The sequence below is a fragment of the Euprymna scolopes genome, chromosome 44 (assembly GCF_053919585.1).
Source record: "Euprymna scolopes isolate OS-2025 chromosome 44, ASM5391958v1, whole genome shotgun sequence".
In the NCBI taxonomy this organism is placed as follows: Eukaryota; Metazoa; Mollusca; class Cephalopoda; order Sepiida; family Sepiolidae; genus Euprymna; species Euprymna scolopes.
Genome location: NC_136525.1, coordinates 9,408,288 through 9,432,516, shown reverse-complemented (window position 1 = coordinate 9,432,516; position 24,229 = coordinate 9,408,288). Strand labels below are relative to the sequence as shown.

The window sequence follows — 24,229 nt, the reverse complement described above, 5'->3', positions numbered from 1 at the left end:
ATGGTAGTAGAAGTAGTATTAATGGTAGTAGTAGTAGTATTAATAGTAGTAAAAGTAGTATTAATAGTAGTAGAAGTAGTATTAATAGTAGTAGATGTAGTATTAATAGTAGTAGAAGTAGTATTAATAGTAGTAGAAGTAGTATTAATAGTAGTAGTAGTAGTAGTATTAATAGTAGTAAAAGTAGTATTAATAGTAGTAGATGTAGTATTAATAGTAGTAGATGTAGTATTAATGGTAGTAGAAGTAGTATTAATAGTAGTAGAAGTAGTATTAATGGTAGTAGAAGTAGTATTAATGGTAGTAGAAGTAGTATTAATAGTAGTAGTAGTATTAATGGTAGTAGAAATAGTATTAATAGTAGCAGAAGTAGTATTAATAGTAGTAGAAGTAGTATTAATAGTAGTAGAAGTAGTATTAATGGTAGTAGAAGTAGTATTAATAGTAGTAGAAGTAGTATTAATGGTAGTAGAAGTAGTATTAATAGTAGTAGAAGTAGTATTATTAGTAGCAGAAGTAGTATTAATAGTAGTAGAAGTAGTATTAATAGTAGCAGAAGTAGTATTAATAGTAGTAGAAGTAGTATTAATAGTAGCAGAAGTAGTATTAATAGTAGTAGAAGTAGTATTAATAGTAGTAGAAGTAGTATTAATAGTAGTAGAAGTAGTATTAATAGTAGTAGAAGTAGTATTAATGGTAGTAGAAGTAGTATTAATAGTAGTAGAAGTAGTATTAATAGTAGCAGAAGTAGTATTAATAGTAGTAGAAGTAGTATTAATAGTAGCAGAAGTAGTATTAATAGTAGTAGATGTAGTATTAATAGTAGTAGAAGTAGTATTAATAGTAGTAGAAGTAGTATTAATGGTAGTAGAAGTAGTATTAATAGTAGCAGAAGTAGTATTAATGGTAGTAGAAGTAGTATTAATAGTAGTAGAAGTAGTATTAATAGTAGCAGAAGTAGTATTAATAGTAGTAGAGGTAGTATTAATAGTAGTAGAAGTAGTATTAATGGTAGTAGAAATAGTATTAATAGTAGTAGAAGTAGTATTAATAGTAGTAGAAGTAGTATTAATGGTAGTAGAAGTAGTATTAATAGTAGTAGAAGTAGTATTAATGGTAGTAGAAGTAGTATTAATAGTAGTAGAAGTAGTATTAATAGTAGTAGTAGTAGTATTAATAGCAGTAGAAGTAGTATTAATAGTAGTAGAAATAGTATTAATAGTAGTAGAAGTAGTATTAGTGGTAGTAGAAGTAGTATTAATGGTAGTAGAAGTAGTATTAGTGATAGCAGAAGTAGTATTATTAGTAGTAATAGAAGTAGTATTAGTGGTAGCAGAGGTAGTATTAATAGTAGTAGAAGTAGTATTAATAGTAGTAGAAGTAGTATTAATGGTAGTAGAAGTAGTATTAATAGTAGTAGAAGTAGTATTAATGGTAATAGAAGTAGTATTAATAGTAGTAGAAGTAGTATTAATAGTAGTAGAAGTAGTATTAGTGGTAGTAGAAGTAGTATTAGTGGTAGCAGAGGTAGTATTAATAGTAGTAGAAGTAGTATTAGTGGTAGTAGAAGTAGTGTTAATGGTAGTAGAAGTAGTATTAGTGATAGCAGAAGTAGTATTATTAGTAGTAATAGAAGTAGTATTAGTGGTAGCAGAGGTAGTATTAATAGTAGTAGAAGTAGTATTTGTGGTAGTAGAAGTAGTATTAATAGTAGTCGAAGTAGTATTAGTGGTAGCAGAGGTAGTATTAATAGTAGTAGAAGTAGTATTAATAGTAGTAGAAGTAGTATTAATGGTAGTAGAAGTAGTATTAATAGTAGAAGTAGTATTAATGGTAGTAGAAGTAGTATTAATGGTAGTAGAAGTAGTATTAATAGTAGTCGAAGTAGTATTAGCGGTAGCAGAGGTAGTATTAATAGTAGTAGAAGTAGTATTAATAGTAGTAGAAGTAGTATTAATATTAGTAGAAATAGTATTAGTGGTAGTAGAAGTATTATTATTAGTAGTAATAGAAGTAGTATTAGTGGTAGCAGAGGTAGTATTAATAGTAGTAGAAGTAGTATTAATGGTAGTAGAAGTAGTATTAGTGGTAGCAGAGGTAGTATTAATAGTAGTAGAAGTAGTATTAATGGTAGTAGAAGTAGTATTAGTGGTAGCAGAGGTAGTATTAATAGTAGTAGAAGTAGTATTAGTGGTAGTAGAAGTAGTATTAATGGTAGTAGAAGTAGTATTAGTGATAGCAGAAGTAGTATTATTAGTAGTAATAGAAGTAGTATTAGTGGTAGCAGAGGTAGTATTAATAGTAGTAGAAGTAGTATTTGTGGTAGTAGAAGTAGTATTAATGGTAGTAGAAGTAGTATTAATAGTAGTCGAAGTAGTATTAATGGTAGCAGAGGTAGTATTAATAGTAGTAGAAGTAGTATTATTAGTAGTAATAGAAGTAGTATTAGTGGTAGCAGAGGTAGTATTAATAGTAGTAGAAGTAGTATTAATAGTAGTAGAAGTAGTATTAATAGTAGTAGAAGTAGTATTAATAGTAGTAGAAGTAGTATTAATGGTAGTAGAAGTAGTATTAATAGTAGTCGAAGTAGTATTAGTGGTAGCAGAGGTAGTATTAATAGTAGTAGAAGTAGTATTAATAGTAGTAGAAGTAGTATTAATAGTAGTCGAAGTAGTATTAATGGTAGTAGAAGTAGTATTAATAGTAGTAGAAGTAGTATTAATAGTAGTAGAAGTAGTATTAATAGTAGTAGAAGTAGTATTAATGGTAGTAGAAGTAGTATTAATAGTAGTCGAAGTAGTATTAGTGGTAGCAGAGGTAGTATTAATAGTAGTAGAAGTAGTATTAATAGTAGCAGAAGTAGTATTAATAGTAGTAGAAGTAGTATTAATGGTAGTAGAAGTAGTATTAATAGTAGTCGAAGTAGTATTAGTGGTAGCAGAGCTAGTATTAATAGTAGTAGAAGTAGTATTAATAGTAGTAGAAGTAGTATTAATGGTAGTAGAAGTAGTATTAATGGTAGTAGAAGTAGTATTAATAGTAGAAGTAGTATTAATGGGTGTAGAAGTAGTATTAATGGTAGTAGAAGTAGTATTAATAGTAGTCGAAGTAGTATTAGCGGTAGCAGAGGTAGTATTAATAGTAGTAGAAGTAGTATTAATAGTAGTAGAAGTAGTATTAATATTAGTAGAAGTAGTATTATTAGTAGTAATAGAAGTAGTATTAGTGGTAGCAGAGGTAGTATTAATAGTAGTAGAAGTAGTATTAATGGTAGTAGAAGTAGTATTAGTGGTAGCAGAGGTAGTATTAATAGTAGTAGAAGTAGTATTAATAGTAGTAGAAGTAGTATTAATAGTAGTAGAAGTAGTATTACTGGTAGCAGAAGTAGTATTAATAGTAGTAGACGTAGTATTAATGGTAGTAGAAGTAGTATTAGTAGTAGCAGAGGTAGTATTAATAGTAGTAGAAGTAGTATTAGTGGTAGTAGAAGTAGTATTAATAGTAGTAGAAGTAGTATTAGTGGTAGCAGAAGTAGTATTATTAGTAGTAATAGAAGTAGTATTAGTGGTAGCAGAGGTAGTATTAATAGTAGTAGAAGTAGTATTAGTGGTAGCAGAGGTAGTATTAATAGTAGTAGAAGTAGTATTAATGGTAGTAGAAGTAGTATTAATAGTAGTAGAAGTAGTATTAATAGTAGACGTAGTATTAATGGTAGTAGAAGTAGTATTAGTGGTAGCAGAGGTAGTATTAATAGTAGTAGAAGTAGTATTAGTGGTAGTAGAAGTAGTATTAATAGTAGTAGAAGTAGTATTAGTGGTAGCAGAAGTAGTATTATTAGTAGTAATAGAAGTAGTATTAGTGGTAGCAGAGGTAGTATTAATAGTAGTAGAAGTAGTATTAGTGGTAGCAGAGGTAGTATTAATAGAAGCAGAAGTAGTATTAATGGTAGTAGAAGTAGTATTAATGGTAGTAGAAGTAGTATTAATGGTAGTAGAAGTAGTATTAATAGTAGTAGAAGTAGTATTAATGGTAGTAGAAGTAGTATTAATGGTAGTAGAAGTAGTATTAATGGTAGTAAAAGTAGTATTAATGGTAGTAGAAGTAGTATTAATAGTAGTAGAAGTAGTATTAATTGTAGTAGAAGTAGTATTAATGGTAGTAGAAGTAGTATTAATAGTAGTAGAAGTAGTATTAATAGTAGTAGAAGTAGTATTAATGGTAGTAGAAGTAGTATTAATGGTAGTAGAAGTAGTATTAATGGTAGTAGAAGTAGTATTAATGGTAGTAGAAGTAGTATTAATGGTAGTAGAAGTAGTATTAATAGTCGTAGAAGTAGTATTAATAGTAGTAGAAGTAGTATTAATGGTAGTAAAAGTAGTATTAATGGTAGTAGAAGTAGTATTAATGGTAGTAAAAGTAGTATTAATGGTAGTAGAAGTATTATTAATAGTAGTAATAGAAGTAGTATTAGTGGTAGCAGAGGTAGTATTAATAGTAGTAGAAGTAGTATTAGTGGTAGCAGAGGTAGTATTAATAGAAGCAAAAGTAGTATTAATGGTAGTAGAAGTAGTATTAATAGTAGTAGAAGTAGTATTAATAGTAGTAGAAGTAGTATTAATGATAGTAGAAGTAGTATTAATAGTAATAATAGAAGTGTTTATACTAGCAGAGGTAGTAGTAGTAGTAGTAGTAGTAGTAGTAGTAGTAGTAGTAGTAGTAGTAGTAGTAGTAGTAGTAGTGTTGCATATTGATTTTATATTGGAGGAGATGATATATTAAAACGTGACATGTGTTATCTAGTGGATGTAAGATATTGTTCTTTTAACAGACAGATAATAAACGTATAAATCGTATGTATGTTGTTTAGCCAGGAGTAACTGATACTGACGTGTAAACTGAATCATGTTGTACCAGACTTATCGCACGGGATATTTTTACAGTTCATATATAAGAAGAAGAATATATGCTTCATACCTTTTGTTTTCTTGAAGAGTTCTTCTCTATCTTCCCGCTGCTCCGTGACGAACCATGAAGTGATCAGCACCAACCAATTGAGACATCTGTTCTTATTTGTGAAACCATTAAAATAACTCTTTATATTTTTATAATATAAATTTATTACAGTTGTCTCAAATGGTTTTCACAGGATCTGCAGTTAGTCTACATTTTCTGTTCATACAGCCCGCTCCTAGCTGTCTGTCCACCCTGGTCTAGACGTCTGTCTACTCTGGTGGTCAATTCTCAACTCTCTGAATCTCTCCGAAATTAACTACATCACGTGTTCTCTTACGTCACCTAATTACGTGTCTAATACCAATCTAATCCACCTAGTTATTTGTTTATTCAAAACCCCAAAATAATGTTTACATATATTTTCTATTTTCACATTCTTTTTGCGATTCACGCGTCAATCATTTCTTTCGCAATTTAATTGTTTATTCTTCTAATCATAATAACTGATCCAGCGACCATCCGTCGCTCAAATCAATTAACAAGAATACAATAACAATTATAATAATGTTTTGATCCTTGACCCCGCTTGCCACAGTTAACAAATACTACGCTATGATCACAGCCTAAAGGGTCATAACATTACAGTAGCATAAGAAAAATTACGCAGTAGTATAAAAAGAACTGTAGCAGAAGTAGCAGCAGTAGTAGAAGAAATACAAGAAATTAATAGTAGTAGTAATAATAGAGGAGGAAGTACTAATAGTTGTAGTAGAAATGAAAGTAGTAGTAGTAGTAGTAGTAGTAGTAGTAGTAGTATCGGAAGCAATTGTAACAGAAGTAATAAAAGTAGAAATAGAAATAGTAGAAGTAGTAGTAGTAGTAGAAATAGATGAAAAGTAGTAGTAGTAGTAGTAGTAGGAGGAGGAGGAGGAGGAGGAGGAGGAGAAGGTGAAGAAGAAGAAATAAATATCTTCAGAATATCTAGCTGAAATTTAGATAAAAAAATAGGATTGCCATCATACAAAAACGAAATCGAGGTAAAAAAGAAAAAAAAAAGAAAAAAAAAAGAAAAAAAAAAAGAAAAAAAAAGAAGAAAAAAAAAAGAAAAAAAAAGAAAAAAGAAAAAAAAAAGAAAAAAAAAGAAGAAAAAAAAGAAAAAAAAACGAAAAAAAAAAAGAAAAAAAAACGAAAAAAAAAGAAAAAAAATAAAAAAAAAAAGAAAAATAAAAAAGAAAAATAAAAAGAAAAAAAAAGAAAAAAAAAGAAAAAAAAAAAGAAAATAGGTAGAAATGACTCGGGTAAATTGGCACAAAAAAAAAGAAAAAAAAAGAAAAAAAAAGAAAAAGAAAAAAGAAAAAGAAAAAAGAAAAATAATAAAAAATAAAAAAAGAAGAAAAAAAAGAAAAATAGGTAGAAATGACTCGGGTAAATTGGCACAAAAAATAAAAAAAGGAAGAATGAAAAAATTGCACAAACAAAAGCAAATTCGGTAACAGAAACTAGGCACGTACAGATATACTCGTCTTACAACCACAACTTTAAAGCATTTCCATTCTTTCTGCGCGTGTATATGGAATAAAATTACGAATTTTCATATACCGTATATATATATATATATATATATATATATATATATATATATATATATATATATATAATCTAACGTAAGAAACACGCATTTAACTACACCTAGATTTAAAATAGGTCAAATCATTAGACATCTACGCTTCTCGCTAAAAAAGAAACACACACAAAGGAAGGGGTGAACCGCAGGTCAACTTGTCCTTTGTCTTGTAAGTGCCTGCCCATTGGCTGATTAGGAAGACGGGCGGTGGAAACTAGGAATCTGATTGGCTAACTAAAACCTCAATAGAAGGTGTGTATATAAAAACGCGAGACAAGCACAACTCTTTGCATAAGCCTGACGAATCCTAGCGTGGATGAAACGCGGAATAATCTGTGTAGCTTAATTGCCATATATATTTTTATAACTGACTGTATATATATATATATATATATATATATATATATATATATATATATATATATATATATATATATATATATAATAGTAGAGTAGATAGCTAAAAGCTATAATTCTAAAACTTGCTGTCATTGTTTTAAATGATCTGAGGGGAGACTTGATTCCAAATATTTCTCATGTTATAGCTCCCATCTTTTGGAAATAGGGTACGATTATGAATATCTCCAGTATCAAGTTATCCTCATACATTGTGAAATTTACTTTATGTATGAAAACCAAAGAGGGGAGATATAACATACGAGAAATATTTGGAATCAAGTCTCCCTTTGCTTTTATTTCAGATCATTTGAAACCATAGCAATAACGTTACGGTTAATTTTAGTTTCGTATTAGTGGCAAGTAATGTTTACAGATTATCGTTATTGAATGAACCGAAAGCATTAAACGGCCTGAATTATCTCCCTTTAGCTATTATAAGAAATAAAAATCGACCCAGTTTCCAACAGAATTAACTAGTAGCAATTGACAACATAATTGGATTATCTCCCTCCATAATTGTCTTTAGAAACTATATGAAAACATTCAAGTAGAATGGCAATAAATTTTAAAACATTAAATAATAATAAATAGATTAGAAAACCTCACTCGAAATATTGTACAAGGATTTATATATACAATACAGCCTTTTTATTTATTCTCATATTCAATTAAACTTTAAACCTAAAATGGTCTTAAATCTAAGTACTACAATAACGATAATCTGTAAACATTACTTGCCACCTATAGGAAACTAAAATTAACCGTAACGTTATCGCAAGGTTGTTACGGCCATATTTATAAATATAGAAATAAAAATTAAAAAACTCTTTTCATAAAAAAATTAATTATTCGGAAATAATGAAACAATGAGACCTAATTTAGGAACTCGACGAATGGGATATATTTAAAAAAATTTAATGGCTTAGGGTTTTCTGTGAAAACTTCTCATGACTCTGTTCTTAAATAAAGATACGAAAATTAGGCGATATATTAATATTTAAATGGGCTTTTCCGTAACTACAGCAAAGGTAAATGTTTCTCACATGCTTTTCCTGTTAAGGGAATTTTTCTTTTTTTCTTTCTCTTCAAAAATGCTCTATTGTCAAAAGTGTGTTTATTCATAAAGCCTGAAGAAATGCTGGTTTTTGGAAAATTTTCAAACGACATAATGTTTGAAATTGTTCGACTGGACATGAAAACAATTGTAACGTAAAATGAAATACACTTTTTGTTGCCATCAACACCTTGTTTAAAGTCTTGATTTTGCTTCCACAATATATAAGTGCTCAATTATGAAATATGATAATTTTGTAGCTTACTCCTTAAGTCAAATCTGTTTGGCTTAAAACTCATTGGTATATGAAAACTTACTGAATTACACTAACTCAGTATATTACATATAATCTATATATATATATATATATATATATATATATATATATATATATATATACATATATATATATATATTTTTTTTTTATTTATTTATATATATAATTTATTTTCATTCGGAAGGGGGGATCTTTTTAATACTATATACCACTCAGTATTTTATTTAATTTTCTATTTTGGGCTATCATCGAGACTCCCAAGATGCGATCCTCTCATGTCGGACATTTTTTTATTTTTTCACGTAACACTCGACACTACTTGTTTTTTTTTATTATTTAATGAACGTTTTAAAATAAGTTAAACCACTGAAGAAAACGAACACTCAGAAAAATCGATTTTATCTTTTTTTAAAACAACAGTAAACAAGTAAAAAATATTTAAAAAAAACAGTCTGGGTGTATACTCTCTTTTAAAAAAGACAATATCTCCTCTAAGAACGGCCGTATAATGTGATTTCAATTGATATTTATTCAATAATGGACGAGTTTTCCTACCTAGCAGAATGGACGAGTTTTCTTTAGATGAGTTTTCCATGTACGAATTTTCCACGGACGAGTTTTCGTGCACCGTTGTGTTACCACGTTTTCGCAAACTAATCCTCTGGCCTGCTTTGAGTAGGATTGAAACCGCTATCTTAAGACAATACTCACCTGAAACAATACAAAGTCAACGCCTTCTATCCACTGCGCCACTGGTCCCGTAAAAACAACAAAAAAGAATACTCAAAATATAAAGCCTCATTTCAAAAGATTCAAAACATTTTTTAAAAATAGAAAAATATATAAGAAGACAAGTCAGTTTGTCAAACTGAATTAGTCGCACAACTCTTCTACATTATAACTAGTGTAGGGACGATTAATCAGAATCAGAATCGGGAATCGGAAAAATCGGAAGATTTGGGGGTATTGGAATCGGAAAAATTGATGCCTATTTTCCGATACCAAAACGATATTTTTAATTGTCTTTCTTTTTATTAAAGTAAAACCTTCCATTGCTGATAATATTGATAAAATAATAAATATCTATTGATTTTAAAATACAAGTAAAGTTTTTACGAAAATCAAGGGGAAATAACAATCTTATAGTTAAATAATTATGATGGCAAGCAATCTACGAAAGATTAATGCAAGCGACAGTAAACGTAGTCACTAGTTTTGTCTTCTCTGCGCCAGCCTCTCGAACCAAAGATTCTCAAGTCCTTCGCCACCCTTACTCAAGGCATGCCTCCATGCTGGTCTATCTTCGACTAGCTCCTCCCACACATTCACATCGATGCCAAGAGCGATCAGATCCCGTTTGGCCAAATCTTTAAGGCGCAGTACCGGGCGACCGCGGCTTCTTGATCCATTTGCCAGTTCGCTGTAGAGGATATACTTAGGGAGACGGCCATCGGGCATTCTGCGTAGGTGTCCAAGCCAGCGCGATCGTCGTATCTTGAGTGTCTGGAACAATGAGCGGCTGCCGGCACGTCTTAGCACCTCTTCGTTGGTGATTCTATCTCACCAACTGATGCCCATGATATGTCGCAAGCATCGGAGATGGTAGACGTTCAGTCTTTTCTCGTGACGAGCATACATGGTCCAAGTTTCTTCCTCATACAGTAGGGTCCTCGGAATACAGCATTCGTAGATGCGGCATTTTGTGCAAGAAGTGAGGTATTTATTGAACCATGCTCTTTCACGAGTTAAATAATTAGAGATTTATAAAGAATCAGAATCGGAATCGGTAATTGTATCGGAATCGTTCGTCACTAATTAAAACATACGATAAACTAGATGATTCGATAAATTCTGTTTTGATTTGTCAATATTTTTCAACTGGATCATATTTTCGTAATTTTTAAAATTTATTATAATTCCAGAATAACACGTAAGAGATGCCTTCAATAAGTTTTTAGACTTTTTTGTACAGGCATTTAAAATTGTCGTAGACTCTTGAGCATTCTCTATGCCATTGCTATGCGAGATGAGTGCCCAATTTTTATGATTTCAGGTTTAAATGAACAACTACAGCAGGAATTGGAATACATCCTACTAAAGTTTGATTGTCACTTCTAATGAAATCCAAAAATGCAATCTGGACGTTAGGACACTTTAGAAGAACGATATGCAATAAAATTCTGTTTTAAACTCGGAAGAAATGCCACAGAAACGTATGGAATGCTTTAGACTGCTTATGGACCATCTGACATTAATCAAGCATCAGTGTTTGAGTGGTATAAGAGATTCAAGGAAGGTCTGTAAAGGATGATGAGAGGTTTGGGAGGAGTAAGGAAGTTAGAACACCAGAGTTGATTGGCCAAATAAATAATTTCATGGATAAGAACGGTCGTGTGTCTATAGACACAATAAATGCACAGTTTGATGTCAGTGTGGGAACTGTACACACAATTATTCACGAGTAATTGAAGATGCGGAAGATTTGCACAAAGTTTGTCTCAAGGGTGCTCAACCCTTGTTAACGACTATTTGACCAAGATGAGCATCAAGACAGTTCCTTACCCTCTTTATAGTCCAAACCTTTCTCCCTGTGAATTTTGGTTATTCCCTAAGCTCAAGGAAAACCTCAGAGGCTGCCGTTATGAGACAATTGAGCAGATGAAAAAGGTTGTGAGGGGGGAGGTCATTGACCCGCTCGCACAAATGGATTTCCATAGGGTCTTCCAGACGTTTGGAACGGTACAACAAGTACATTGCAGCCGGAGGAGATTACTTCAAATTGGACTAAAGTTTCATGTGTGTACTATCAATAAAAGTGCCCATACGATAAAGGTCTGGAAACTTATTGTGAGCACCTCGTAAGTACAGAATAATGTTTTTACCTGAAGTGTGTTTATTTTAAAGAATAACAATACCGATTCATATTATTTAATTAATTAGAATTCGTTATTGAGATGAGTATTATTTATTAATTTATTTATTTATTATTTTATTTATTTATTGCAGACTATTATCCTCATCTTTCTTAGTTGTGGTCTCACGACGTTTCGGCCAACTATTCCTCTGGCCGGAGGCGACAACAACTATGGAAGGCAGTAATTGCTGAGACTGCAGTCAGGAGATTCTATCCCGGTTGCGGTACCCCCCTCCCCCCGACGAAGGCCAGAGGAATAATTGACCGAAACGACTTGAAACAATAAGTATCGTTATTTCATTGGCAGGTGCTCGTCTGAACTCCAATCTCTGGTCCCCCCCCTCGCCAATCTTTTACGAAAAACACCCGTCTAGCTGAATCCACTGTCAAAAACTTTCCCCACTCTTTATCTAAGCCTAAATCAAAACGTAGATTCCATGAACAAAGCTTCTTTCTTAGAACTGCACGCCTGTGGAACTCTGTTCCGTCTGCCTGCTTCCCACCTGACTACAACCTGGATGTCTTCAAGTCCAACGTAAACAAGTTCCTGATGAGCCGCCCTCCTAAGTAGACACTTTATTAAATCTCCACACTAACGTACTTTACTTACAATAACCCTTATTCCTGAGTGGCTTCCGGGTCTTGATAAGTGATGACCATCTTGAAAAAAAAAAAAAAAGTAAAAGATAGGAATAATAGTCCGCAATAAATAAATCAATAAATTATTTAATAAAACAAACTCTTTTTTAATTAAAAACAAAGACACCTGAAGAAATTCGAATGCTTATATTTATTTTAAATAGGCCGAGCAAAGTTAAATTATTTAAACAATAGAAGATTTATATGATTTAATTAATTAGAATTCATTATTGAGTAGAGTATTATTTATTCATTTATTTAAGTAGGTTGTAGTTTGCTTGAAGCATTGTTGAAGAAAATTATAAGATAAAATTAAAAGCCAAGAACAATGCGAGATTTTTTTTTTATATAGAGTAAAATTAAATGCAAACAAAAGAAATAAATTTCTTTTTTTTGTTGTTTGTTTTTTCTTTTTCACACAAATTTTAACTCTAAACAACAGTAATTTTTTTTCTGTTGTATTTACAACACCATTGAATACAACAGAAAAAAAAATTACTGTTGTTTAGAGTTAAAATTTGTGTGAAAAAGAAAAAACAAACAACAAAAAAAAGAAATTTATTTCTTTTGTTTGCATTTAATTTTACTCTATATAAAAAAAAAATCTCGCATTGTTCTTGGCTTTTAATTTTATCTTATAATTCATTGATTTATTGCGGACTATTGCCCTAATCTTTTTAGTTGTTGTTTCACGACGTTTCGGTCAACTATTCCTCTGGCCTGAGACGACAATAACTATGGAAGGCAGTAATTGCTGAGAATGCAGTTAGGAGATTCAGAGTTCCTATCCCGTCGCGGTGACCACCTGACGGAGGCCAGAGGAATAGTTGGCCGAAATGTGAAACAATATCTAAGAAAGATGAGGATAATAGTCCGCAATAAATGAATCAAATACCGATTCCTTTCCTAATGGTTCAAGTTTATCCCCCCCCATACACACACACATACACACACGCAAACATACGTTCCAATCGTGGGTGGGGGCAGCAATTTTCTGAGAGCCAGGAACGCCACTTTTCGTTGGTAAAGTGTTAAGAAAATCTTTAGTGCGTGCATTGCTGTTTACGTACAGCGAATTGGAGACAATCCGAGACGTTCCCCGATTTGCATTTCTGACGAGTTGGCGCCATTGTCATCAATGGTCACCATTGACAAGATGGCGTTCCCGCCAAACGGACGCCATTTTGTTGTTGGTTTTTTTTTTTTTTTTTTTTTTTTTTATTATTTAGACGTTATTTTTTTGAGATTCGTTTATCGAGTTTCACCATTTGGGGAAGAAAGAGAGTTCGTGGACAGGGAGAGGGTGTGCAATCTAACTCATTATCTTGATTTTTATTTTTTTATGTGCCTTGCTTCCTCTTTTTCTGTTTTTCGTCATTGTTTAATTATTATTTGAATCAAGTTCGTTACTCCCCCCCCCACCTGATTCGTTCCAAGTCCGACTCTTTATATTTTGGATCTTAATAGTCTTGCCTATTTCTTCGTTTTCTTTTTTCTTGTTGTTGTTGTTCTTCTTCTTTTTTCTTCGTTTTCTTTTTATTGTTATTGTTGTTGTTTTTGTTGTTGTTGTTGTTGTTGTTATTGTTGTTCTTCTTTTTGTTGTTGTTATTCTTCGTTTTCTTCTTATTCTGTTGCTGTTGTTATTATTATTATTATTAATATTATTATTATTATTATTATTATTATTATTATTATTATTATGATTATTATTGTTATTATTATTATTATTGTTAGTGTTATTATTATTATTATCATTGTTATTATTATTATTAGTGTTATTATTATTGTTATTATTATTGTTATTATTGTTATTATTATTATTATTATTATTGTCATTATTATTATTATTATTATTATTATTATTATTATTATTGTTATTATTATTATTGTTATTGTGGTTGTTATTAATTCCTTTCTTTTTCTTTTACTTTTACTTTTTCCCCCTTTCTTCTTCTTCTTCTTCTTCTTCTTATTATTATTATTATTATTATTATTATTATTATTATTATGCACCCCGCCCGGCGTTGCCCGGTCGTAAGATACGCTTAAATGTGATATTTTAATTCATGAAGATTTCATATTTATTATTATAGAGAAATTCTGTATTGATTATTATATTGTACCTAATATATAGTAGTGGGATCAAAACTAATATATATGTGTGTGTGTGTGTGTGTGTACGACATAATCACGTTGACACACCGGTTCTCGTCAGATCACCGAAGTTAAGCAACGTCTGGCTAGTACCAGATGGGTGACCATTTGGGAATTCTAGGCGCTGTATGTGCTTTCCGCTTATCTCGGCATTGTTTCCAGTCGTCCTGAACCTCCACTTGCAACTGGTATGTAACAATGTCAACTCAGGAGAATTGCGGTTGACGATTGCGCAATTCTTGCCATAAAGATTTCACGCGCAGGCACTCTTACAGTGGGTATCCATAGTCTGTCAAGACTGAACGAAGCCTTGTATATATTACTTGGGTGTCATAATCTATAATCGAAACCAAAACATACAACTCACCACATCATTCTTAGCCTTACAGCCACGCCCACACGTCTGTATTTTACACCCCCCACTACACACACGCATCACACGTGTATTAAAAGATGGAATCGCCTATCTATCTATCTATTTATCTATCTATCTATAGCTGAACGTGTGTGTGTGTGTGTGTGTGTGTGTGTGTGTGTGTGTGTGTGTGTGTGTGTGTGTGTGACTGGTCACGAATAGGCTCCTATATGGTTGACTATTATAGAAAACTGCTCACATATAATGATAGAAGATGTATCGAGACACAGGAGTGGGTATGTTTGTTTCAGTTTGAAGAAATATGGTATAATAAAATTATGGAGTGTTCGTTCGCGCCTGACCTCCATAGAATGGAAATATGTCACAAAGTTTTTTTTTTTTTTTTAATATGGATCCACAGAATATTGTGATAAGTGTTTCAGTGTAAACAGGTATGCTATAATAAATTATGGGGTTTATCTATTTTATTTTTACTTTCATCATATTTTGCTTTGGTTTTGATACCCCCAAATTCGAAGTTATCTCTTTACAACCCTTCCTTTTCATAACCTATCATACTTTAATAAATCAGGGTCCATTTTCTGTAGGCTGTTTTTGAACCCAGTCAACGACGGGTACTTTTGCTAATATATATATACTCTTAGTCAAATTGAATATTTAAATGCTCATATCTTTGGTTCTATGGGACACTAGATGAAAATTTGCAGGCTTTTTAAAGGTTTTAATACTATTCGATAGTATAAATTTTATGACAATTGGTAAAAAACAGCCTATATTTTCAAACAATAAAATATGCCCAAATTTGCGTACATTTTTTTATATATATATATAGTGTCATGGCAAGCCAACTTTACTTTTGTGCTTTGGGATGAATTTTGCTTAGGAATTTTTTTTTTATTTTGCTTGATTGTCTCACCTGTGCCTTGCCAGGTCACTAATATAGATATACTATCCTTTTTGGCAATTTTATAAGTTCCAAATCTCAGCGACTATTGATTAGAATTTAACAAATTAAGGCTCGTTGGAAGCTAATAAGCGAAGAACCCATACAGCACCTGGAATTCCAAAATGCTCACTCATTTTAGTAGTTGCCCGGTCGTAAGATACGCTTAAATATGATATTTTAATTCATGAAAATTACGTATTTATTATTTTAGAGCAAATTCTCTATTGATTATTATATTGTACCTAATATGTAGTAGTTAGATCAAAACTAATATATATATATATATATATATATATATATATAATTACTTAATTTCCTCACATAAATTAATATACGAAAGTATAGATTTATGCGTAAACTTTAAGTATTTACTTCAAAAGTGCTCAATACGTAGGTAGAGCTAGTTAGTAATTTATAAAATATATATGGCGATTAAGCTACACTGAATATTCGGCGTTTCATCCACTCTAGGACTCCTCAAACGATAAACAACTACAGAATTCGCGCATAAGCATGAGGAGTCCTAGTGTAGCTTAATCGCCATATATATTTCATAAATTTATATATATATATATATATATATATATATATATATATATATATATATATATATATATATATATATATTCGCAAAACCAAGACACCAAAATCTAAATCATATGGGGTATTTTCATATGCGTTACAATTGTTTTATAACTAGTTGGACAATTTAACATTTTCAGACAGCAAGATATATTTGTTATACATCCTATATATAATATCTTGATTGCAGAAATCCCCCTCTGCACCAATTTGCCGTAGATTTTCATTAACAAATGCGACATACAAATTAATTGTTTCTAAACATTTATGTAACTACGCTACGTCGTTTTACACACATATATTCGTTATAATTAAATCCTATATTACATCCTAGAAGCGGCATCATTATTACAACCGAAGTAGTTCGCATTTTCCCCTTTACCTAATAAGTTCTCCCACTCTCCCAGTCAAGTCAATATATAACCATTACAATTATATTAACCTGACACTCTTATTAACTACCATTACACTTCAGTATTCGAAAATAATGATTTCTCCACAGTAACATTCCGCTTATTCTCATTGGCTACCACCCTGAAATTCTATTATTCCGGATCGTACAAAAAAAAAAAAAAAACGAACACATCAGCCCTAAACCGAGATGGCAGCGCAATCGCCACGCATTTTATATGAAGTATTTATAATTTAGTTTAAAGCTGCGGCAACTATATTGTATTTATTTTTTAACAGTACATTTGTCTTCTGCATAAAGAAAATCGTCCAAACTTTCTTCCTTTATTCATTTGATTTAATAAAAATATTGTTGAATCGATTGTCAAAACTTATGAGATGAAAAATATGAACGAATCTCTGGCGTACATCTAGGAAATTGACCCCCACCTTTAATTTACACAATTTAGACTTTGTTCAAGTTTGTCTCGCCGATTACAGACTTACCTTTCAGATGAATTTTTTTAATGACTATTATCATGGGGGATCAGTTTACAATTATAACGTTCTACTAAACTGAACACGTACTTTTTGACCGTCACCGAGAAATATAATGTGACAAGATTGTTCTTCTTTTTTTACACTCAGGTATAGGGGGCTACTATCAGGGTCAGCAACTACTGGGGCACTATGTAGGAATTTGGGCAGCAAGATGTCGGTTCACGTTGCACTTGAACTTCTGCATGTCAGTAGAGTTAGGGAAGCAGGATCCTGGAATGGAATTCCAGAGTCTAGCGGTTCTGGGGAAGAAACTACTGGAGTAGAAAGATCTTTTACATCTAGGGATCTCTACTGTGTGGGGGGTGGGATTTAGTTGCCTGTCGGACAGCTCCCTTAAAATAATTTTTAGAAAAATAAATAAAAATAGACTTGGCATAAAAAAAAGGAAAGTCTAAATTCATTTTGCCATTTTTTCGTGTCCATTGGTCGGGTAGAGTGAAACGAAGAAATCCTTCTTGACTGGGTAAATGTTTTTTGTGTTAAATTTGAAGAGAAAAAGTGAAAAATTAAATTTCTCTTTGGTGAAGGCAGTGTATGTAGAACGTGGAGCGGAGAGATAAGGAGAATTATTTTTGTTCCATTTGGGAGAACTATCTACTCTCCCGTAGAGTTTTTGATGTAGTAAGAGCGCGTGCAAAAAGACGCAAACTGACTGCAATATGGTTGTGTTCAAGTCTAACGTAAATAAGTTCTTGATGAGCCGATCCATATAAGTTATCAAATTTACCAAATTTTCATTACTAATGATTACTATATTGTCCAATTTCTACTGTACACTCTTTAACCCTTATCCTTGAGTGGCCTCTTGGCCTTGATAATGTGGTGATGCCTGTGTAAAAAAAAAACCTCAAATTTGGCGCCACGTGTTTTTTGTCCTCTTTTTGGGAACTCTCCGGAAACGGTGACACATCAAAAGGTCCCTGTCAAATTTTAGTTCCAGGGTAGACGCTACAAACGTTATAATTGAAAACTGATCCCCCGCGATAAAAGTCATGAAAATTGTTTGTTTGTTTTTGTTTTGGTTTTTTTTTTTTGCTTGTTTTTTTTTCATTAATATATTTTTTTCTTAAAATTAAGTTTGTAATCAATAAGTTTAACGTTAAACAATAAAAAAAATGTCAATTGTGGAATATAGAGGGGGGACAATTACAAAAACGTTCGACGAATCTCTTACTAAAAGAGTTTTTGATTCTTTTGTGGGGGGGAGATTCATTATTTATAAATGTATTATAACATGTTTCATTATTTTTATTATTGAAAACAATAGATTCAGCGAGGTTCGCAAAAAATAACCGTTCCTTTCGGCAACCAAGCGTGCGCGTCTATCGGTATTGGTTGAAATAGACAAAAACAAGAGGCTATTTCGATGACGTCTACGTGGAGCAATGGGTGCCGAGTCCGCGTCGTAACCTAGGGGTTTAACGTTATTTATATGATTTTTTAGTTTCACTTCTTTTTTTTCCTCTGTTTTCATCCCTTTTTTTTTAATTTTTCCATGCTCTTTTTTGTAATAAATACGTATAATGTTTCGTGTTTTTCCTCCATTTTTCTCAGTTTTTCTATTATCGAGTTCAAACAGTTTTATTTGCTTTTTTTAAATTTATTTTCTTCATTTTAATTTGTTCTTTTATTATCGAAATGAAACGAAAAACCTTCATTTATTTTCGGGGCGTTTTCTTTTCTTTTTTTTTTTTTTGAGGATTTGTTTTTATTTAGTTAGTTTTTAGTTTGGTTCTTTTTTTCTTACGGTGATACGTGACATAATTGAAACCAAGTATTGCAGTAATTAATGAATACAATAATAAATGATAAATACACGGAAGAAGTTTCGTTTCATTTCCTTAGGATAGGATTCCATGTTTTCGTTCTTAAATAAATTTCTGTTTCTTTATAAACTATTTTTAGTCGCAGAGGCCGGCAAGTTACCAGTCAACATTACCACAGCTTTAACTGCTAAATAGATGACTTTTACTTCTTTTTTATTTTCACCTCTCTCCACCCGGGCTACCTACTGGGTCTATATATTTTTTCTTTTTCCAATTACTGCTATTTTTAATATTTTTTTTTACGGCAGGTGGTTGCTCAATACCCTTACTACACCTCATCTCTCCACCTGTTCTTGACATTCCGATAGCCGTTCTTGCCATGAGGAATGGGAGTGTCTATTCCGAAAGCCGTTCATAACATGAGGTGGTTCGGGTGGTGGGCAGCAACAGCAGCAACAACAACAAAAACACTTTATTTTTTTTTACTAGAGGGAAACACGTTTTCACCGGGTACCGCAGGTTAGCGGATACTGCTTGTATATGAATATATTAATAATCCAATTTAAGGTATCAAGCAGTTGGACTCACCTCTTTATCATTATTTAATTTTATATTTTTAAATTGTATACATACATATATATATATATATATATATATATAGTACTGTATATGGTAACTATATATACATATAGCATGGCGGCATAATTAAGTCGGTTAGTTTTGTGCTGTTCAAGAAGACGTGGTTTCTGCAGTCGCATTAAATGATTGAAACCCTTCATTTTCAGATGCCTTCTGATGGTTTTAGGACTATATTCTGCTGCTGTTTGGCTTTTCAATCGACTTGAGCTCATACTGGAGTTTTTTTTTTAAACATCTTCTGATACGGCGATCCAGTGATGGGGTTATTTTTATTTATTTATTTATTTTTGGTCGACCTGGACTCTTTTTGTGCCCATATTGATCTGGATTTCTTTAAAAAATTGTGATGACCGTTTTGCTACGATTAACTTCGTTTGCAATGGATCTATGGGAGAGTACACTCCTATTAAGCTCAAAGATCCTTCCTCTCTTAAACTCTGATAATGGTTTCCCTTTTGCCATTTATAATTTAGTAAGATGTTTTTTTATCCACTAACAAGTTGCTTTTAGTAACATAGAAAGCTTTTCGTATTCATTTTTTGAAAACTAGCCGATTTTATTAAAGTTGTCTTATCATTTTGATCAGGTGAAAATGTTTGTTTGTTTTTTTTTTAAATAATTATTAGATCAGGGTTAAGGTTTCGAATGAAGCAGATTTCACTTTTTTTCATCATATTTTCCCTTTTGGCAATGGTTTCAACCATTTGTTTGATTAAAAATTCGATAATATGCGTAAACGCTTACTTTCTTAAGTGGTCTTATGATTTTGACTAGAACTGTATGTATGTGCATGTATATGTAGATAAATGTATTTGTGTATATGTATATGTGCATAGATGTGTACGTATTTGTATGTGTATGTGCATGTATATGTGTATTTGTGTGTGTATATATGTGTATGAATGTGTATGTATGCATGTGTGTATGTATATGTATATATGTATGTGTATTATGTATTGTGTATGTATGTATATATGTGTGGATGTTTGTAGATCTGTGTGTATGTGTACGTATGTGTATATATGTATGTATGCGCGTATGTATATATATGTACGTATACAAATGACCGTCTTCAGTATCATGTCTGCTTGAGCGTGTGAATTCGCCGGCAGGAATAAATAAGTCATTTTCAGGCTCATGGTTTTTCAGTGTCTGAGGGAGTGGCACTCGTCTGACAAGACGTTGCAATCATATATATATATATATATATATATATATATATATATATATAGTAAACAGTACTGTTTCGCTGTTTCACAGCTCATCAGTGCGGCTAGACAAGGAAGTACCTCAAGCCAGGATTGAAACCCGACCTATATGACAGTCTGAGCTTCCAACTGTTGCGGTATTCGGTTGCTGCTATGCGGGCATTGAATTAACACTGCTTTGACATTTTCCAAAGTACCTAAACTCAATTTGTTTACACAAAGAGCATCGCTTCATACACTAATGGTAATTCGTGTATCACTTTTCAATATGCTCAACTCAAGATGAGGAGCATTATAGTCATCCACATACAGTACTGTTTCGCTGTTTCACAGCTCATCACAGTACGTGGTCTTACATTTTTTAGTGGGAGGAATTGCGATTTTATATATTTCCCAACGACAAAACCAAGCTTCTCTCTTTTCACCATCAATGCTCTTACCCACATCTTGCCCCATTAGAAATGAACGGCTCTCGTATTGACAATACTTTATGTTTAGACAAACTTTTTGGCCTGACTTCCAATCCTAATCTGAAATGAAGCACGTACATCAAATCCGTCGCTGGAAAAATGAAAAATGATCATTCTACAGCTATAGTAAATACCTCATTGCCGGTGGAATCCTCTAAGAGCCAGGCAAGTTCTAAAATGGAGTACTGTTGCTACATCTGGACAGGAGCTGCTCGGAACACCCTATCCTGCCTTGGCAGAGTTCAACACAGACTTCGTCACTTAGTACGGGATGCCCTTTTCTCTTCTTTGCCACCCCTTTTCCACAGAAGAGACGGTGTGAGCTTGTTTCTGTTCTATCGTTATTTTCGACAGAAGTGCCCGACTGAGATCCAATCTATGGCTCTTCCTCGAAATTTTTCACAAAAAAAAACAACTAGCAAAATAACTACCAATAATTCCCCCCCCCCACTCTCTATGTGCCTAAACCCAAATGTGAACTCCATAAACAAAGCTTTTTTTTTCCTAGAAATGCCCGCCTGTGGAACTCTGTTCCGCTGGTCTGCTTTCCAGCTGACTGCAATACTGTCATCTTCAAATCCAACGTAATCAAGTTCTTATTAAACTGTCCTCTTAAATAATCTAATTATGCTAAATTTCCACCACAAACGATTACTATGCTACTCTCGCAATGACTACCGTACACATCTTATCCTCGAGTGGCATCCGTGCCTTGATAAGTGATTATTCCATTATAATATATATATATATATATATATATATATATATATATACATATATATATATATATATATATATATATATATATATATATATATATATATATATATATATATATATATATAAGAACGTAAATGATCACGATGGATCCGTCTGGAATTGAACCCGGTATAGATGATTACAAAAATTAGCGGCAGCCCTCCAACACGCAACACCATGCGAGTGCGTACTTACGCATGTACTTAGCCAATGTAGAGTGTGCATGTGTGTGCATGTTTTTTGCATGCGTGTTGGTTTGGGCGGATACGTATGTTCATAATCTGTACTGAATGCTGAGAAGGTTAAAATACTAAATCGCCGATTGTTCATCAGAGTTGTCTCCCTTGGTCTTTTTTAAAGACTACGCGATCTTCAAAGAACAGAAAATATATCTAAAAAAAAAAAAAACGAAAAAAAAAAAAACGAAAATTAATTCTGATCTTTTCAAATACATTACTCCAAAATTATACGCTGTCTTCCCCATCGAATAAATAAAATAAATAATAGATTTAAAAAAAAAAAAAAAGGCTCCGAATTTCGCGTACCACAATCGAACTTGCATTTCTTTGCCGCGAGAGGTCACTGTGTACTCACGCATGCGCAGACACGCATCCCGTTGGTTTACAAAAGACGCCATCTTGTAGAACTTTATTTTCTATCATTTCTCGCAGTGTACCGATTGTTTTACTGATTGAAGCATTTGTCTTGGCGCCCTTTTCAGCAAACGAGATTCACGTAGATTTATTTTATATATTCGTGAGCAAATTTATTTAGTTTATTTTGTTTTGCTTTGTTGATTTCATTTCTCGAATAAAAGAATATTCTAAATAGCTCGATTCTGAAAGCGCACCGAATGTCCCTCGCAACAAACAACCCTTGAGATATTTAAACGAACGATGGTATGTCGTGCGTGTACAGAGATTAAGAAAAAAAAAAAAAAAGAGTGCACGTGAGAACGTGATCTTACGGGTTTTATTAAATTTTTATTCATATACATTGATCCTAGACTTGGCCAGTGGAAGTTCTGCCGCACCCACCCTATTCTCCAACTGTTGCTCCATCTGACTGCACTAATTCCGATCAATGCATCAGTTTATGTTTGAATTTGGCATTTAATAAAGACCAACAGAAATATGGAAGAATTTGATAGAGTTGAAGCAATGACACCCACACCATATTCTCCAGACATTGCGTTGCTGAATGTATATATAATTTATATAATATATGCCCACTGACAATTGTTTTATCGCTATGCTCCAAATCAACACAGAGACGAATTTCAAAGTATAAGTTATATTTACAATTAAGCTTCTAGTTCATTGACAAGAAGAGAGAGAGAGAAAGAGAGTGTGTGTGTGTGTGTGTGTGTGTGTGTGTGTGTGTGTGTGTGTGTGTGTGTGTGTGTGTGTGTGTGTGTGTGTGCGTGCGTGTGTGTGAGAGAGAGAGAGAGTGTGTGTTGGGGGAGTTTTGGTTGGTTGGTTCTCTTCTGTTTTCAATAAAAATTTATTGTAAACACTACATCCTTTGATTTCATTACTATATATATATATATATATATATATATATATATATATATATATATATATATATATATATATATATATATACTAGCATGGGTATCCAGCGTTGCAGAGAAAGAAAATTAAAACTGTAATTTACTGTTTGACTGAATACTCTAAAAATACAATTTACAAAATCCTTATTCCGCGGAGTTTCAAAGAATGCTATTCTTCTCACCAGAGGACATAAAGAAATAAGAAAATTATATTTGTAGCAATGCTAGAATTTGCTAGTTATGTCATTAAGTGAAACGGCAATGAATTGTAGTTATAAATTGCCAAGAACGGATGTGAAAAAATGTTGGATATGTAAAAAGATATAAAAACAAATCGCGCATAATATTTCAGCTTGCATGAAAATTCTCTATATACTACATTCCTTTAATTTCATTACTATATATATATATATATATATATATATATATATATGCATGTATATATATACATGCATATATATACATGCATATATATACATGCATATATATATATACATGCATATATATATATACATGCATATATATATATATATATACATATATATATATATGAAAATAGTTTTTGTGACATAACAGAAACATTTCTATGAAAGCATATTAAAATGAAAAAAGAATATAGATGGATTTCTATGGGTCGGTCTGTTTATAACTGTTCATTTTTGAAAAAAAAACTTACAGCCATTGAATTATAAGTGGTTTGCCATACTTATAAGTAAATGTGCACTGAACAGCTATCATAATACTTAAAGTTAAATTCAGATTTTTATATATCTTTTAATTTAAATGCGAAAATAAAAAAAACAATTGGGACGCTGAAAACGTACACAGTAAAACAATACGTTGTAAAATGCTCTTATGGTTGTCAACGGGTTTGCGTTAAAATAACTTAAACGTAATGAACGATGTAAAAAAAGCAGAAAATATTAACAATTGTTTATTTGGATAATTTAAATGCAAAAAAAA

At 32.0% G+C, this 24,229-nt stretch overlaps 1 protein-coding gene across 1 annotated transcript in view; it reads right to left on the bottom strand.

The window, feature by feature from the left end:
- Positions 1-22,348, bottom strand: part of LOC145268596 (uncharacterized) — a 33,666-nt gene extending 11,318 nt beyond the window's left edge. Inside the window, exons 1-4 of the mRNA XM_080124044.1 lie at positions 22,257-22,348; positions 2,814-2,943; positions 2,013-2,084; positions 1,182-1,325 (exon numbers count right to left, since the gene is read on the bottom strand). Coding sequence (XP_079980170.1) covers positions 1,182-1,325; positions 2,013-2,084; positions 2,814-2,943; positions 22,257-22,348 — 438 coding nt within the window. The remainder of the gene's footprint in view (positions 1-1,181; positions 1,326-2,012; positions 2,085-2,813; positions 2,944-22,256) is intronic.
- Between the last annotated feature and the right edge of the window lie 1,881 nt (positions 22,349-24,229).